This window comes from Sapajus apella, unplaced genomic scaffold, assembly GCF_009761245.1.
Source record: "Sapajus apella isolate SASKATOON/1434 unplaced genomic scaffold, GSC_monkey_1.0 scaffold18, whole genome shotgun sequence".
Classification (NCBI taxonomy): domain Eukaryota; kingdom Metazoa; phylum Chordata; class Mammalia; order Primates; family Cebidae; genus Sapajus; species Sapajus apella.
Window position 1 is genome coordinate 12,375,567 of NW_022436958.1, and position 17,607 is coordinate 12,393,173.

General features: G+C 34.8%; 1 protein-coding gene across 6 annotated transcripts in view; it reads left to right on the top strand.

Moving 5' to 3' along the window:
• MBD5 (methyl-CpG binding domain protein 5) overlaps positions 1-17,607 on the top strand; it is a 477,719-nt gene that overhangs the window by 423,320 nt on the left and 36,792 nt on the right. For all 6 annotated transcript variants that reach the window (XM_032286238.1, XM_032286241.1, XM_032286237.1 and 3 more), the window contains 2 exons: positions 903-1,083; positions 5,539-7,674. In XM_032286238.1, the coding sequence (XP_032142129.1) occupies positions 903-1,083; positions 5,539-7,674 (2,317 nt within the window). The remainder of the gene's footprint in view (positions 1-902; positions 1,084-5,538; positions 7,675-17,607) is intronic.

Consider the following 17,607-nt stretch of genomic DNA (forward strand, 5'->3'; position numbering starts at 1 on the left):
ATTTTGCATGCATTTTGGAATGCTTAAAGATTGTGGAAAATAATTCATGCCTAAGAGTCATTTTCAAAGGGGTCAAATCTATATTCATATTAAATATTTTATTAAAACCACCTTTGTACCTTTTCATTAGAGCTATATCTAATACCGCTCGGCATTTAATAGTGTAATATTTTCTCTCATTACTATATCTGCTCAAATCTGCAGTGTTATTTTTAGCACTGGTACTGATAAATCTGCCACAAATATTCTCAGAATCACGAAGCTGAACGCTCATAGATAAAATATGAAAGTGTTTTACTCATTTGCAAGGTAAAAAGTAAAATAATGCAAAATGGTAAAATATTATTCGCTATAGAAATAGGTCATTATTTTGTGAATGTCTGTTATAATGCTAATTTTAAACGTAAAGGTTAGATGTGTGTCACCACATTCCAAAAAAAGATTTACATAATAAATAAATGTTTTTAAAAAAACAAGTAAAAGATTTTCAAAATCAGTGACAAGAAAATATTAACATAGTAATAAAATGAAGCCAAGGAAAAAGTTAGCATGTAGCAATAAAGCTTTTGTTTTGTCTTTTTTAAGTGTACTTCATCTGTTTTTACACTGTTAGAACATCAGGAAGTATCTAAAATTGAGCACATTATCAGATATTATATCTTTTCACATATTTATCTTGGCTGTCCTAGAATTAGAAAAATATTCATTATTTACTTTGCCACTAAAAACTTGAGTTCAGCAGAAGTACTTACCAAGTTATATAAAGTTGCCTTTCTTAAAAACTTGAGAAAGTTTTATTCAGATTTATAGCTTAATCTATACACAATTTTTTTTAAACAAAAAGATCTTTTTATTAAATGTTTTTACAGACATATTCTAAACAAAGACTGTGCTTTTTCCAGGTATTTAATTTTGATCCTGGAGCTGCTGTGAAGCAGAGAACTGCAGAAGATGTTAAGGCAGATGAAGATGTCACAAAGCTATGCATACATAAAAGAAAAATTATTGCAGTGGCCACACTTCATAAAAGCATGGAAGCCCCACATCCTTCTCTGGTGCTCACCAGTCCCGGAGGAGGAACAAGTATGTAACATGGTGAAAGGTTCAGGAATTCTCCTCTCCATAGAGAGGAGTTGCTAGAAATCATTTTGCCAAGCATTTTCTCATTCTACTTTTCAGGCATGCACAATGCTTTAAAATTCTGTATGTTCTGTAATTTTATTACAAATAGCAAACAGGTTCTGAAAAATTATAATGAGGTTATTTCCCAAAATTTCTTATCCAGAGCATTCAATTAAACAGGCAGAATAAACACTAACTAGTACATACAAATGTTCTTCAAGTGTGTAAAGCTGAGCTAACAAAAGCTCCCTTGGTTTTTAGGAAATAAATGTAGCCTTTTTCCTGGGGGTGGATTGGAATGTGTGGTATCAAGTCCCCAAAAGCAGTGTCGTTCTTTCAGTTATTTGTGGAACACCTAATAAATAGAAATCACCTTGCTGGAAAGTTTTTATATCCCCACCACCACACATGCACACACACAGGTGATTTCTTTTTTAAATATTTTAAAGCTGCAGAAAACTTGCAAGAATAGTTGATGGAGTATCCTTCATCTAAATTTACCAATTAACGTTTTATTGCAGAAGTTGCAATTATTGTGACAATTCAACCCTAAATATTTCAGAGTACAAGGGCATACTTCTACATAAACACAATCTAAGGACAACATTCAGGAAATTTGACGCTGATATTATATTATTATCTAACATGCAATCTATATTCAGATTTTTCCAATGGTCCTAACAGTGTCTCTCATGAAGCTTCACAGAAATTCAGTCTTGGCCAGGTGCAGTGGCTCATGCCTGTAATCTCCACAATTGGGGAGGCTGAAGTGGGAGGATCACTTGAGGCCAGGAGTTTGAGACCAGCCTAGGAAACACAGCAAGACCTATCTCTAAAATAATTTTTTTAAAAAACAACTAGCCAGGCGTGGTGATGGCTCACACCTGTACTCTTCTTAGCTACTCAGAAGGCTGAGATGGGAGATCTTCTGAACCCAGAAGTTGGAGGCTGCAGTGAGCCATGATCATACCACTGTGCTCCAGCCTGGGTGATAGAGTAAAACTCAGTCTCAATTTAAAAAAAAAAAGAAAAAGAAGCCAGTCATTTTAAAGATCCACAGTGCAATCGAAGATGGTACACTGCATTTAGTTGTTACATATCTTTACATCAATTCCCAAGTCTTTTTCAATTTTTCATGACATTGAAATTTTTGAAGAGTCTAGGCCAACTTTGCACGATGTTCCTCAATTTGGATTTTTCTCATATTTACGTTCAGGCTAAACATATTTTGCTAGGAATGCTGCATAGATGATGTTATCTCCTTATCAGTAGACACATAACATCAGTCTACCCTATTTTGATAACCTTAAGTTTGATTGCTTAGTTAAAATTATGACCATTTGATTTTTCCATTATTAAAGTACACTTTTCCCTTTATGTTTAATGTGTACTCTGTGGAATTATACTTTGGAACTGAGGAACTTCTTTTTATAAGGGATGGAATATGAATGCTTTCCAAAATATTATAATCTAATGTTTGAATATTAATTCAGAATAAGATACGACTGAACACCAAAGCATTTGTTTATGAGGGATTATTGATACTTTCCCACAGAACTCTGAAAAATAGCGATGATGAGTGTAACCTGTAGTGATCAGAGAAGACTTTATGGTAGAACTCAGATTTGCACCAGCCTTGGAAAATGATAGGATTTAGACACGTAAGGAGGATAGGAAAAGCCTGCTCCATAACGAGTGTAGCATAATAAGGGATGTTGTGGTTAACTGACTTGAATAGAAGATTAGACATATGTAGGTAAATTGAGGCCAAATTATTGATTGCTTTGGATACAAAGAACAGTTGTCATGTCATACAGGTAAAGATTCACACTTAGAATTCATGTGAAGAGATATAACTGTGTTTTCATTTTTGCATATTACCGTGCACATACTCTTACCTGTGGTTGCTCTCACTTCACATTATGTCAAACAGTTTTACCAGTTTCTACAGAGTCTGCTTGTTGCCTTGCTAAAGACCCTGGCAGAATCTAGGTCTCGGTTCTTTGTCATAGCTACACATTACAAGTTTAATTATTGAAATTAAAGGTAAATATTTAACTCGCACAGGTAATAATAGGTCCACCTCCATTCCCTTTTAAAATGATACTCTTTATGGGATTGATTATTTTACTAGCTTCAGACATAGCATTTATTTTACTTTCCTAATTTTAAACTATGTTATTATAAGGTTGAGATTTAAATAATTAAATATTCAGAAAACTGACTTAGTAATTTTCTACCTCCCATTATTTAAATACATAAGCATCTGTTTCTGTTTATTCTTTTGAAAGGCCTACTTGAATATACATGAAAGCACTTGATGGGTGCCTAGCATTTCTACTTGCCAACTCTGTAACAAAACATCAGCCTGACTTTTGTTTATTTTGTATTTCAATTATTTTTAAAATGGTAACTGTTTTTTCCCTAAGTTTGGAAGAAACTTTTTTGAACCACAGTTGTTATCTAAATTCTGTTAATTGAATGTAAAATTCCAGTGTCTGTATTTTTAACCACTGACTGTAGATAATTATATAAATACATTGATACACAAGAAAAAATGCAAGTAGGTTGTTTTGTCACTAAAGAGAACATGGTCAGTCATAGGATAAAGCTAATGATGTTCATGTTCTCATTATATGCCAAGCACAGTACCCAAAATATTATTTTTTCCATTTTACTCCTTTAATTACAAACTTTAAATATCTCTTTTTAACAAGAAAGTAAGCTTCAGTTGTGTTTATCTACTGCAATTTTCACATATAATTGGATCTCAGCTTTTCATATATTATATCCAGAAATCATTCTATCAAAGAACCTCTAGCATGATAGAATCAGAAAGTTCACATTTCCCAAGAAAAACATATGTTCACTGTATTCTCTTAACAAAAAACGTATGTTCACTGCATTCTCTTAGTAGAACGTGCCCTATGTAGATTTATGTGGAACCAGGTTGAGAACCACTATCTCAGAAATTGTTATGATATGATTTGACCTGTATACTCTCTAGCAGAAGGAGAAATATATTTAATCTTAAATGTGTAATTATCCATGTAAGTAAGTGTACCTCTGATTGCAAATGAATGTAACTCTACTTGCTAATATAAGTCTCAAAATAGGTATGGCAGATATATAGTTTGGATGGTGCCATTCTCACCTCCTAGGTCTGTAACAGACTCACTGGCATTTTCCCATGGAGCCCAGTTAGAGCTCAGCTTTCTTTCCAACACAGCTTTCTAAGCAGCTACCACCAATGGATGGGAATTGGCTTGTGAAACAAATTCTATTTGCCATTTTCCTTTTAGAAGACATGACTTTATAAAATAGTAGATATCATAAGGGGCTGAAAAACTGAAACCGAGAATTCTGATATGATAGAATGAAAATTCTGTGTGATGAGTCAGCTTGCTTTTGTTGCCTGTATTCTGATCTCCAGAAAAACTGAGGGGATTCCAAAAAGCCAGAGAAGAAGAAATGCATTCATGTGAAAAGAGAATATGCAAGTGGAACCCAGTACTGGAGGTTTTAGCACTTCAACTAAATTTTACATGAGAAATCTATCCTAATAAAAGAATTGAAGTCTGTGACCATACCACCCCGAATATGCCCGATTGTCTAATGAAAGAATTACAGTCTTTTACCTAAGTTGAGGTAAAAGGCTGCAGCTGTTTTTACAATAATGACTAATTAAGGGCAAATAAAATACAGTGTTAGAAACATGATGTGAAACTAAGCATGGGTTAGTTTGCAATACCACTGCATTTATTCTTCTTATTCCTCCCATTACAAAAGATGTGGAATCCCATTAGAAGAAATTAACTCTTACTCTCCTAGTGAAAGTGCTGGGATAAGGAAATATCACTGTCGCTGTTCTGAGAAGGTTGCAGTAAGATAACAGAAACATTTTTGTAACAGTGAAAATTTTGTGATGAAAATGGCAATTCATTTAAATCACCCAAGAAAATGTTATGCCACACAGATCACAATGTTCTGTTGTAACTGCGTTCTTCAAAATCCTAAATCCAACAAAATGGTAATATCACCATTTCCATCTGGGCTGCCAGTCTTGATTTTGCATATTCTTAATATTATTAGAATGGTTGATGTCATTATGTATTGATTTAGATGCCCATGCTTTCTCAACAGATAAAAAGTAAATAAGCATAATGAGCACTTACTGAAAACCTTTGGTCAACAAAGGGAAAATAATGTAAATAAAAGTTTGAAATAGTATTAATATATAGAACTATTTTTAATTATATAGAATCACAGCTTTTATTTCCAGATTTCTATTTCCAGATGCCCTTCCCTCTCCCTTCCTGATTTCCTCCTTTCCTTCCCTTCTTCCCACCACAAAAAAAAAAAAAAAAAAAAAAATTGAGACTGTTAACAGAATTCTTTTTTTCTCTTTCACATCAGATGCAACTCCAGTAGTACCTTCTCGGGCAGCAACTCCAAGATCAGTAAGAAATAAATCTCATGAAGGAATTACAAATTCTGTAATGCCTGAATGTAAGAATCCTTTCAAGTTAATGATCGGATCATCAAATGCCATGGGAAGGCTATATGTACAAGAACTGCCTGGAAGCCAACAGCAAGAACTCCACCCTGTCTACCCCCGACAGAGATTGGGCAGCAGTGAACATGGACAGAAATCTCCATTCCGTGGCAGCCATGGAGGCCTGCCCAGCCCAGCATCATCAGGTTCCCAGATATATGGAGATGGTTCAATCTCTCCAAGGACTGACCCACTTGGAAGTCCTGATGTTTTCGCAAGAAATAATCCTGGTTTTCATGGAGCTCCCAATTCTAGTCCTATTCACCTGAATAGGACTCCTCTTTCTCCACCTTCAGTAATGCTACACGGTTCTCCTGTACAGTCATCCTGTGCAATGGCTGGAAGGACTAATATACCTCTTTCCCCAACCTTGACTACAAAGAGTCCAGTAATGAAAAAACCAATGTGTAATTTTTCAACTAATATGGAAATACCACGAGCAATGTTCCACCACAAACCACCCCAAGGCCCACCTCCCCCTCCTCCACCTTCTTGTGCTCTTCAGAAAAAGCCATTAACATCTGAGAAAGATCCACTTGGCATTCTTGACCCTATTCCTAGTAAACCAGTGAATCAGAACCCTGTTATCATTAATCCAACCAGTTTCCATTCAAATGTCCACTCTCAGGTACCTATGATGAATGTAAGCATGCCTCCTGCTGTTGTTCCTTTGCCAAGTAATCTCCCTTTGCCAACTGTAAAACCTGGTCACATGAATCACGGGAGTCATGTACAAAGAGTTCAACATTCAGCTTCAACCTCCCTGTCCCCTTCTCCAGTGACATCCCCAGTGCACATGATGGGGACTGGAATTGGAAGGATTGAGGCATCGCCCCAAAGATCACGCTCATCTTCCACATCATCAGATCATGGAAATTTCATGATGCCACCTGTAGGACCCCAGGCCACTTGTAGTGGTATTAAGGTTCCACCCAGGTCACCAAGGTCAACAATAGGGTCCCCACGGCCATCAATGCCATCAAGCCCTTCTACCAAGTCCGATGGACATCATCAGTACAAGGATATCCCTAACCCATTAATTGCTGGAATAAGTAATGTACTAAATACCCCAAGCAGTGCAGCTTTTCCTACTGCATCTGCCGGAAGTGGTTCTGTAAAGAGTCAGCCTGGTTTGCTGGGAATGCCTTTAAATCAGATCTTGAACCAGCACAATGCTGCCTCCTTTCCAGCAAGTAGTTTACTCTCAGCAGCAGCCAAAGCACAGCTAGCAAATCAAAACAAACTTGCTGGTAACAACAGTAGCAGCAGTAGCAATTCTGGAGCTGTTGCCGGCAGTGGCAACACTGAAGGACATAGCACTTTAAACACCATGTTCCCTCCTACTGCCAACATGCTTCTCCCAACAGGTGAAGGGCAAAGTGGTCGAGCAGCACTAAGAGATAAGCTGATGTCTCAGCAAAAAGACTCATTGCGGAAAAGAAAACAGCCACCTACCACAGTGTTGAGTTTGCTCAGACAGTCTCAAATGGATAGTTCTGCAGTTCCTAAACCTGGACCTGACTTGCTAAGGAAGCAGGGTCAGGGTTCGTTTCCCATCAGTTCAATGTCTCAGTTACTACAGTCTATGAGTTGTCAAAGCTCTCACTTGAGTAGCAATAGTACCCCGGGTTGTGGGGCCTCAAATACTGCTTTGCCTTGCTCAGCTAACCAGCTGCATTTTACAGATCCCAATATGAACTCCAGTGTTCTTCAGAATTCACTGACACAGAACATACCTTTAAGAGGGGAAGCCGTGCACTGCCACAATGCAAACACTAACTTTGTTCACAGTAACAGTCCAGTCCCCAACCACCATCTTGCAGGTTTAATAAATCAGATTCAGGCTAGCGGGAACTGTGGGATGCTCAGTCAGTCGGGCATGGCTTTAGGAAATTCCTTACATCCCAATCCACCTCAGTCAAGAATTTCAACGTCCTCCACTCCAGTGATACCAAACAGCATTGTTAGCAGCTATAATCAAACAAGTTCTGAAGCAGGTATGGTTTTATTAGAAAAAAGTACCCAAAGGTACTAAACTTTTCTACTTTTTTAAAAATTTGTACCAAAATATTTATTATGATAAGAAATGATCCTTTCCCCATTGTGAAATTCTCTTCATTTCTTTAGTATTTATAATTTTATTTACAGAATGCTAGGGGTTTGTCTATTGGAAAGATTAACAGCTAAGAGGATTCCATGTGTTTCCGTTATTTGTTGTCAATCTGTGTCATTTTGAATATTGTTCAACTTTCACTTGGTTGTATAACCATTGGACTCTAAACTGCAAAATAAGCCATAGAAGACAGCGTTTCCTGGTTCGTGAGACATGTCCTGGGCCAATGCCATTATAAAAGCTGTCTCCCTAGCTTTTGTTTGTATTCAGGTAAATGAAGTTTATCTTGGAAAACCCAAAAAGGCAAAAATAAATGGATTTTTTTTCTTGCTGCTGAACAGAAGTAGGTGAATGGATAGGAAAAGGTAACTAGAAGTTGTACGAAGTAGAAAGCTGTCTTCTGATGCGTTTTCTTATTCTAGTTTGCTATCTTTTATTATTATTTGTTTGAGAAAACTCAAAATGGATATTGGCTACTCCCTTTTAAAAAGAAAAGCTAATAATTTAAGTTTTCTAATAAAAAAAAGGCTTGAAAACCTGATTTCCAGAATTTTTAATCTTGAAATTGTTTTTTGATTTTCTTGTAGAACTAAACCATTTTTACCATTGACATTAAGGTTTTGAACCCAAATTTATTGTATCTCTTCATCCACTATTAACTAAGGAAACAAATTTATTTGAAAGTAGGCATATGAGAAAAAGACCTGTGTTTTGTGCAATAGCGTCCTCAGAAATTGTTATAAAAGCTGTACAGACGCACCTAAGAGGTAAATGTATTGAGGCATCAGAAAATTTGACTATAAAAATATTAGAAAAAATATTTAAAATTTGACACTAATGACTTGTGAGAAATGACAAGGAGAAAATAAAAGATGATTGTAAAGACATTATTATTCACTATGAAAACAGTATGCTATAAAAACCAGATTGCTCCTGGAAATGAGAAAACTGCTGAGGTTTTTAATAATAAGCTAAGGTGTAGGTATGTATAGATTGTGTAATACCATCATGCTGGAAAAGCATCTAACCCCACGTCTTTGTTGCTGATAGCAAAAGCATTTTCCTTCCTGGTGTTGCCACTTACACCTGCCATCCTTCACATCTTGTGTTACGTGTTATGTTTTGATGTAACTATTTAATGAAGAACTATTCAATGACCTCTTCTGTTAAAAAGGTATACATATATATGTGGTTTAGAAGATATTTGAAATTATTAGTGCCTTCTTGATATTCTTAGTTTAAAGAATCTCATGAAACTTTATTTTTTATGTGTTTAGCAGTATACTTATCCCATAGGGGGCTTCAACTTTTCACTCCCTCATATTCCTTTTTAGATAACTCGACTCAAATGAAAATTTAATTTTATATGTTTAGAAGAAAAGTTACACAAAGTTCATAACTATTTAAAAGCACACCATATTTATTGAGCATACCTTAACTAATTTTGATGAGACATTTTTAGCCTCACTGTATTATATAATTTTGATACCCCTTACCTCAGTTTACTTCATTTCAGGTCTAAGTTCATGTGCAAAGAGTATGTATTTCATTGATGTATTTCAATTCATATATAATGGAAAAGACCAACATTTACTTATATTCTTGTTTCTTCTGATGGTCAAGTTTAGACTTATTTCATACTGTTTTGTTCATTTATTTTTGTTTTTTTGTTTGTTTCATATATCTTTGTAAAACATCTGGCCTGCACTGTTACTGCTGGGAGTGTCAAAGCATATAGGCTAAAATTTTATTAGTGTCAGAAAAGTGTTAGCATATAAATAGGTAAAAAAGATAAGGATACATGTCTAGTAATGATATGGATGTGACCAACTAGTGTAAGCTAACAGGAAATATGTGCTTAATAAAAATCTAAGTATGAATTTTAAAAATATTAAACTTAATAAAATTAAATACTAATTAACGTGCATAGGTGTGATGTGCAGCTGGTTATGAAAACGGATTGATTTACTAATTAATGTAACTCTTTTGATGAGCTAAATATTGAAGCAGTCTCTAATGCCATGTTTCTTTTTGCCATGTAGTGAACTTTGTCAACTGAATATACCATCATTGTAATTGCCTAGCCTAAATATCTATTTACACTGACGTTTATTCATTCATCAAATAACCACTGAGGCCTAAAGCTAGGCATTCAGAATGAGACAGTAAATGATAGTCACAGCTATATCTGTAGGAGTATTAGTAAGTATTCCTATCATACAAGAAAGACATTAGAAGAAAACCACATTTTATTCTTAAAATGTTGCTATAGCTATCTATCATCACATGCCTATTTTGTACCAGGTGATGTCCCTATATTATTTCTGATCTGTGCAGTTTTCTAAACTATAAGGCATTATTGTTCAATTTTACAGATCAGGAAGCTGAGGCTCAAAAAACTTAAGTAACTGTTCAGTATCATACATAACTGAATCAGGATTTAAACTGCGGCTTATCTGATTCTAAAATCCATTTTCCTCCCAGCTGCATAAATTCTTCATCTGAAACATTTAGTGCTCAAAGGTATTGTGTTCCCTTTCAAAATCTTTTAAAGTATTCTACAGATAAGGAGTTAAAGCACATTAATGCATGTTGGAAGCCACATTTGTTAACTATTGATATACTTCAGATGAAAATCAGTTATTTTTGCCTTCTTTCTTTGGACTCTGACATTATAGCAATAATGACTAGAATTTTTATGTCAATGCAGAAGAAGAAATATATCCAAAATGTCAAGAAACTGCCCCTTATTAGTGAACCACATTTGGTGACTTTTCTTTCAATAGTTATCATCTCACTCAAATTAGAATGGGTGTCCTAGTAGATGACATGTCAGTAAGCCTTTAAAAGAGAGGCAGATGCTAGTCATGTCATTCTAGGCATGGTTGCACAATGAGGGTGAAAGAAACAAACAGGTAGCACGATCCAACTCTACTCTGTGGTTACAGAGCTTAGACACAACTCAGGTGACCTCCTGTTCAATCCAGTGCCTTTTTCCACTCTCCTAAGTAAAAGTTCAAAAATATTACATTAAGACATTAATAAGATAAGAAATAACTTGCTCTGAAAAATGCTTCATTCAATTGGTAATCTATTTTTAAATCTCCTTTTAAAGAGAGTTTTCCTATGCAAAACAATTCAAATATTGATTTTTAGGCCTATATGTGAATTCTATGGAGCACATTTAAAACATACAAACAAAATATGGGAATTGAAGACAAAGATAGTAACAAAATCAGATAAAAGATATGAAATAATTGGAAAACATTTTGAAAACTTATGAATATACAAGGCTTTATTAAGTCTACTTGCTGTTTTCAAATTGCCTTTCCACTAAAGCTTCAAAATACTTTGCATTTTAAAGTTTACAGGTTTCCACTGGCTTTTTCAATATTAAATTACAGGTAAAGTTTAATATTTTCATGTAACAGATATAGAAACTGACCAGTAGGATACTTGGTGACATTCCTCAAGTTGTAAAGCAAATCTCTGTTGGATCTGACAACCAAACCCTGCAGCTCCCAATTCTCAATCCAAACACTCAGACTGCCAAATGCAGGTATGTTTTGGAAATCCATCAGTAGTATACATTTAAAGCAACTTTCCATTTTTAAAGAGAGACACATTTCAGCATGTGAATGGTTCTAGCACATGTCCTATAGTATTATGGCTTAAGGAAGACCAAAATCAAGTGCCATTGCCTGGCAGACTTCAGAATGTCCAGGTCTCTTTAGTCCTCTGACTACTGCACACCTGCTTAGCACATAACAAAAACACATGCCAGTGACCCAGGCCTCTTTAGAGGACTTAGCCCCATCAGTATCCACACAATGACCCCTCCCTTCCATGACCCTGTAGTTTTTCACAGTTTTCAAATAAGAAACAAGATTGAGATTATTCTGCCAACATACTTACTAGCAACCCTGTGTTCTTCCAGTATGATGAAATCATTAAGTCGTTCAACACAACATAACTCTTTCCACTTTAAAATGACTTTTATGTTCTCTTATTTTTTCCTAATAAAAAAACACTTTATCAGCTCTTGTAAACAATCTAATCCTCTGAGGGGACACAGTATGGGTTTGTGCCAGAAGATAAAATAATTCAAACATTTATTTGCCTTAACTCTTAAAGATATACATGACAAGAATATAAATAAGCCTAAAAGTAAATAAATGCTCTTGAATATTTATATACTTATATTTTTTTAACTGCAAAAGAAAATTTTCTTTCAGCACAAAATACATTTGATTGAAACTCAGGACAGCCATTAATATGGTAGGTATAAGACAATGAAATAGACCACAAAAGAACACTTTGGGTAAAAGACTACAAAGTAATGAGTTAGTTTGTATGTTCTGTTTGTTCATTTGTTCTCGGAACATACCAGTAAAGAAAATAAAGGGTATTGTCATCTCTGTTTTTTCTAGATGAAGCTACAGGGGCAGAAAGATTAAGGGGTAAAAATGCTCAAGGGTGGTTTGTATTATAAAGTATCTTTCTCAGAAGATGAGAGGTTTGTATAGAAATAATCCAGTGTTATATAGATTGATGTAGACTGAAGAGAGAGGCAGAGCCTCCTTGAAGGCTGTGACTGAATAAATGAGTTGCTAGTGAAAGTATTTTCACTCAAATTTTTAAATGCTTAGATTTTATTCCCCTCTGATGCACAAAGTTTATAGGTTAAAAATTGTCCTCTGCACTTGTTTTCTAACCAAGCAACAGAATTATACTAAATTCTGGATTGTGTGATAAAAATCTGTCTATTCTTTCAGTAAATTTTTGTAAAATGAGCCATTTTTTCTTTGCTGTACGATATTCTTAATATAGTTGATGTCTTGTTGTTTGAGAAGGTCTCCTAAAATCAGGGTTACACCACATTTTGTTTACACATTCCAGATTTAATGTTTCCTTGTATTAAAAAAGGGGAGTTAAAATATGTTTGGCTGTAGACGTTGAGTCTATGTAATCAAAGATGATAACAGAGCTCAGAGTGGTGATATGTTTGATTCAGCGATATATTTTGTGCCTTTCAAGAAATAAATTGTCCCAGTGTGCAAATTGGGAGAATTTTATTCCATTGCAATACATTGAGCTCACTTATAAAGCCACTAGAAATCCTTCAGTTCTCTAGACGATGCCTAAGCTATTATTTACTGAAATCAAGTGGTCCAAAAAACATTTACGCAGTTGCAAAATGTACCCAGATTCTATAGAGTAATGCTAATTCTACAAAGCTTGAGTCATAAAAAATGATGCTAAAAAATATTCCTATGATGTCATCCAACTGGATTTCATTTTTACATGCATGTAGTACTAAATAATTTAAATCATAAATAAAATTCTTATGTTCTAGGAACTTATATCAAACAATATTAACGCCAGCCAAGCCAAGAATAAAGTAAAAATTATTTCTAAGCCTTATACTACTTGCAAGTTCAAAGTAACAACTCACCTTTTTACAGATTAAAAGTGGAACTAGACCACAGATCTGAGGAATTGCTGAGGTATTCCTGGGGTTGGAGCTAGTCCAGGGAAGTCCGGAGTATCTATCCAAGACCCATGGGCACAGGTATAAGAGAGAGTATTCATCGTAGATATACGAGAGCAAGGCTCCTGTGCTGCATAACTCCATAGGGACCCCTTTCTCACTGTAATCTGGTAAATATGTTCCTGGAGCACAATTCCATAGACCATCGTCTACAGAGTTGAGCAACTCAGAGACCTGATCCTAAAGCAATATTTTTCAAATTTTTAAAATTCTTCCCCCAAAAGGAAATTAACTTGCATTAGAGTCCATTAGACATACATTTATAATGTGTAACAAAAAGTTTCATGAAACAAATACCACATGTAATTACTTCTGATTTTTTTTATCCCATTCCATTTTATCTTATTCTATTTGGTGTTTTTTAATAACGGTCATGACCCATTGAAAATTTAATCACTGACAAAACAGATCATGACTCAGCACTCATGTATGTAAGCTAACAGAAAGAGCTTCCACAAAATGCTACCCTGGCTGTGCAATGTTCTTTATATTTTATTTTCTATTCTATTTCATTTATAAAAAGTATACCAGTTGGAGCATAATAAATTGATTTTGCAGCCATTAATAGATCTCAATACTGTTTTAGAATATTCATATGTAACTCAGCGAATATTTATTGAGCAGCTAGGGTGTGTTAGGCACTGTTTTAGCACTGCAAATAAAACAGGGTACAGTAGAAGGATACAAAGCTAGGCATGTTCATAATCTAGAAACTCAGCATGCTCTGCTCATACAACAAAATGAGATGAGACTTCCAACTGGAATATTGATGAAGCATTTTAACTGTTAGGTACGGTAGTGCATATTCAGAGAATAGAAATCCTACCAGCAAGAGACTTATACTCTTCTCAACATTTGTTTTCTCACAAATATTAAGAAAAATGTGACGAAACAGGCATTTGGGTTTAATTAGAAAAAATTGTTACTTGAGTAAACGGAAAAATCCCAAGCATTTTAAAGTTAGTTCTAACAGTTTTCAGAGTAATTACATGTGTTAAGAAAGGAAACGAAACATGATTATGGGGGGGTGGGGAGTCTTTTTCTGACTCTGTCACCACCACAAGACTGAAAAGACTGATCCCCTTGATAGTCATAACTACATAGACATCATATTCCAAGATTCAAGCTGCATCCCTTCTACTGCTCTTTTCTCCTCCCCAGCAGCTTGGCCCTGTTGAGTATGGAGAGCATTTCCTCAGATACTGCCATAGCTCCCTTCCCCATCTTTTCCACCTTCTCCTAAGTTGTTTGGTTTGGGGCCTCTTCCTCCCTCCCTTAAGTAGAACAAAGTAGCAGGGTTTTCTTTCTATTGCTGATAGAAGAATGTTGACTATTTATTTCAGAATCCAGAGCACAAAGGTAGAGATTTGATATGTTTTTGTAAATACGTATTACCATTCCCTCTTAACTAAAGCTTAAGAAAATAGTCTTGTTGAAAGATCTAGTATTTCATAAAAGTTATCTTTCAATTTATTATTATTGTTATTAAAAACCAGGCCTTTAAATACAAAGGAGAAAATTTCACTATTTCAATGGCATTGAAAAGTGAATCATATTTATTAGACTCACTAAGCCATGATATTTTCTCTTATCTTTAGAAGCATCCATTTTTATTAAGGATTACCATTGTCCCTCTTTGCAATGCAAGTACCCTTACCAAAGCAAATGATAAAGGTCAGATGGTGAAGGCATACGCATTCTGTATGACTTATTTCTTAGGTTCTTGAATTTTATGGATAAAAAAATCAGTATTTGGGCATATTAATTTAGAGAAGGTTTCTTAGCATAAAGTAATATTTATTCAAAATTAGAGCTAAACAAACTGGTATAATGACATTTAAAAACACTTCATTGTTCTTCTTGATGTGAGTTTTATGCCCTGTCTTGTACACATACCAAGACGTGTAATCATGTTATATTTAAGAGACAGCCATGTAAGTGTTAGCACAATACAAACAATGACCAGGAGAAACAGAAATGAATCAAAAGAGGTAGACATTAACTTTGTTTTGAAAAGTAGTTTTAAAAATGAGATGAAACATGGCAAGGATTAAATTAATGTTAGGAAAATAACTTTTAAAATTTAGGCATGCTATATCTGTGTACACACACATGCATATACATATATCATGAATTATAAGTGTGTGCAGAATACTGTTTACATGCAGAAATCTGTCCTACTGAGCAGGCTACCTCTGTCATTTCCTCATTGGACTAGACTGTCTTAATCTCTGGTGTCTAAGCATGAGATTTCACACCAAAGTTTGTTTGGGTGGCTTTCCAGTCTTCTCTCCTACTCTGGAAAAGCAACAGAGACAATGAGAAAAAGGAATTATGCCAGTTCATGGTGCTGCTGGCTGGTGTGAAATAATCATTTTTTCCAAGTAAAGGACTTCTCCAACTTACTAACTTGTTCCAGGCTCCCAGCTGCCTTTTGGTTATTTAACTGCTAAATATGTAATGAATAATTTGCTTTTTAAAACTCGCAGACACTGTCCTTTTTGTTCGATTAAGCACAAAATACCTTGGCTGCGAAAACAAAACAAAAAAACTGTTTTAACAAAACATTTTTCCCCACGGCTCAACAGACCATAGGGTTTCTGTGCAGAACTATGAAATACGTTCACCAGAGAGAGTACCTATCAAAGATTAAGTAGTTCAGAAATAAGCAATTTCCAAATTTCTCTCCATCTATAAAATTTCATACAAATTCAGGGTCCTCTTTTGAATGACAGCATGAATGAGTAACTTTAAGAACTCAGAGTAATTTGGGATAGACCTCTCTCTCTGTGGGGTTATTTCAACTTCTTGAAATATCTGGAAGCCTTTTAAGGTAATTTGTCATCTTGAAGCCATCTCTCTTCCAATGTCCCGTATCTCTTGGCATTGGACTAATAATCTGGAGAGTTCATTTTCACTTTCTCCACAAACGGGTGGTATTCTTACCTCTTGTCCACAAGCATACCCATACATAGCGTCAAACTACCGACTTCTAAAAGTTGAGTGCAAGTTTTATGATTTTACAGTCTTTTTAATAGATTCATTCAACCAACAAATATTTTTTGAATGCCAACCATGTGTCAAAGACTGTGTTAGGTCTTGGAAATACAGAGATAAATAAATGATTTTTGTATTTAATGGTTTAGAAAGATGATTTCAAATTTCTTCACTGCTTATGTAAGGCAGCACATTTAACCATGGATAGGAGGAGATGGAAGCATAGGGAAACCTCACAATATTTTCAATCACATTAGTTTGTTTTGGAGAAACACAGGACTCTTCATTACCTTCCATCTACTTTATTATCACCTTGTCTTTGTTTTTTGTTTTTGTTTTTTTTAATTATCTTGCTTCTGCATAGAGGCCCTTTTAATTTTGTTTTCATATCTGAAATTGCAGATCAGTGTTATACCACTGGACTAGTTTTCCCTGACATGTTCAGTTTTATAATGGTCTCCTTGTTTTGTACCTGTTGTATCTCTTAGCATATTGCATTATAATTATACTAGCAATATAAGAAAAGAGCTTTACATTATTCTAGTTCGTAATAAACTCTGAATAAATATATATTTGAGAGAAGGAAAAGACAGGGAGATTTCTATGTTTATTTCTTTGCCTAAACTATTAGTTCCTTCAGGAAAGAGTAGGGGTTTTCTTTTTTTTTTCACAGCCATTTATATTCTGCTGTCCAACAGAGTACACCTGTTTGTTGAATTGATTTGTTGAAAATGAAAGAAAAATTTTAAAAACTACACCTTCATCTTCATACTACATTTAAGAAGCTTGTGTTATTCACCACTTTCTTGTTGGTAAGACAGAAATACACCCAGAGTATCTATACTTCGTTCTTTCTAATTCTTCAAGAATATTTAGATAGAGAGCTTTTAGGTTATCCCAAAATGGTTGCTTCCTTGAATCATAGATGTGGATACTTCTCTGTTGCAAAATAAAGATAAAAAATGGAAATAATCTCTAAGGAAAACCTTCATCTACAGAGCCTTGCCATGTGCACTCTAGAGCATTTTGAAAATGTGTTCTACATTTGTTTAGAGAAATTGTGATCTCTACATCTAAATATATCATTATTATTTAGCAGATTGGAAAAGTTGCCACAGTGCCAAAAGTAGTGATTACCAGTAAATAAGACTTTTTAATAAAACTCTTAATGATGTTTGTAAATGTTTAATAAAATTTTTTTAAAAAATTTAAAAAGTACAAACCACAGTGCTTCCATTATGTTGTGGGGGAAAAAAAAGTTTTAGAAAG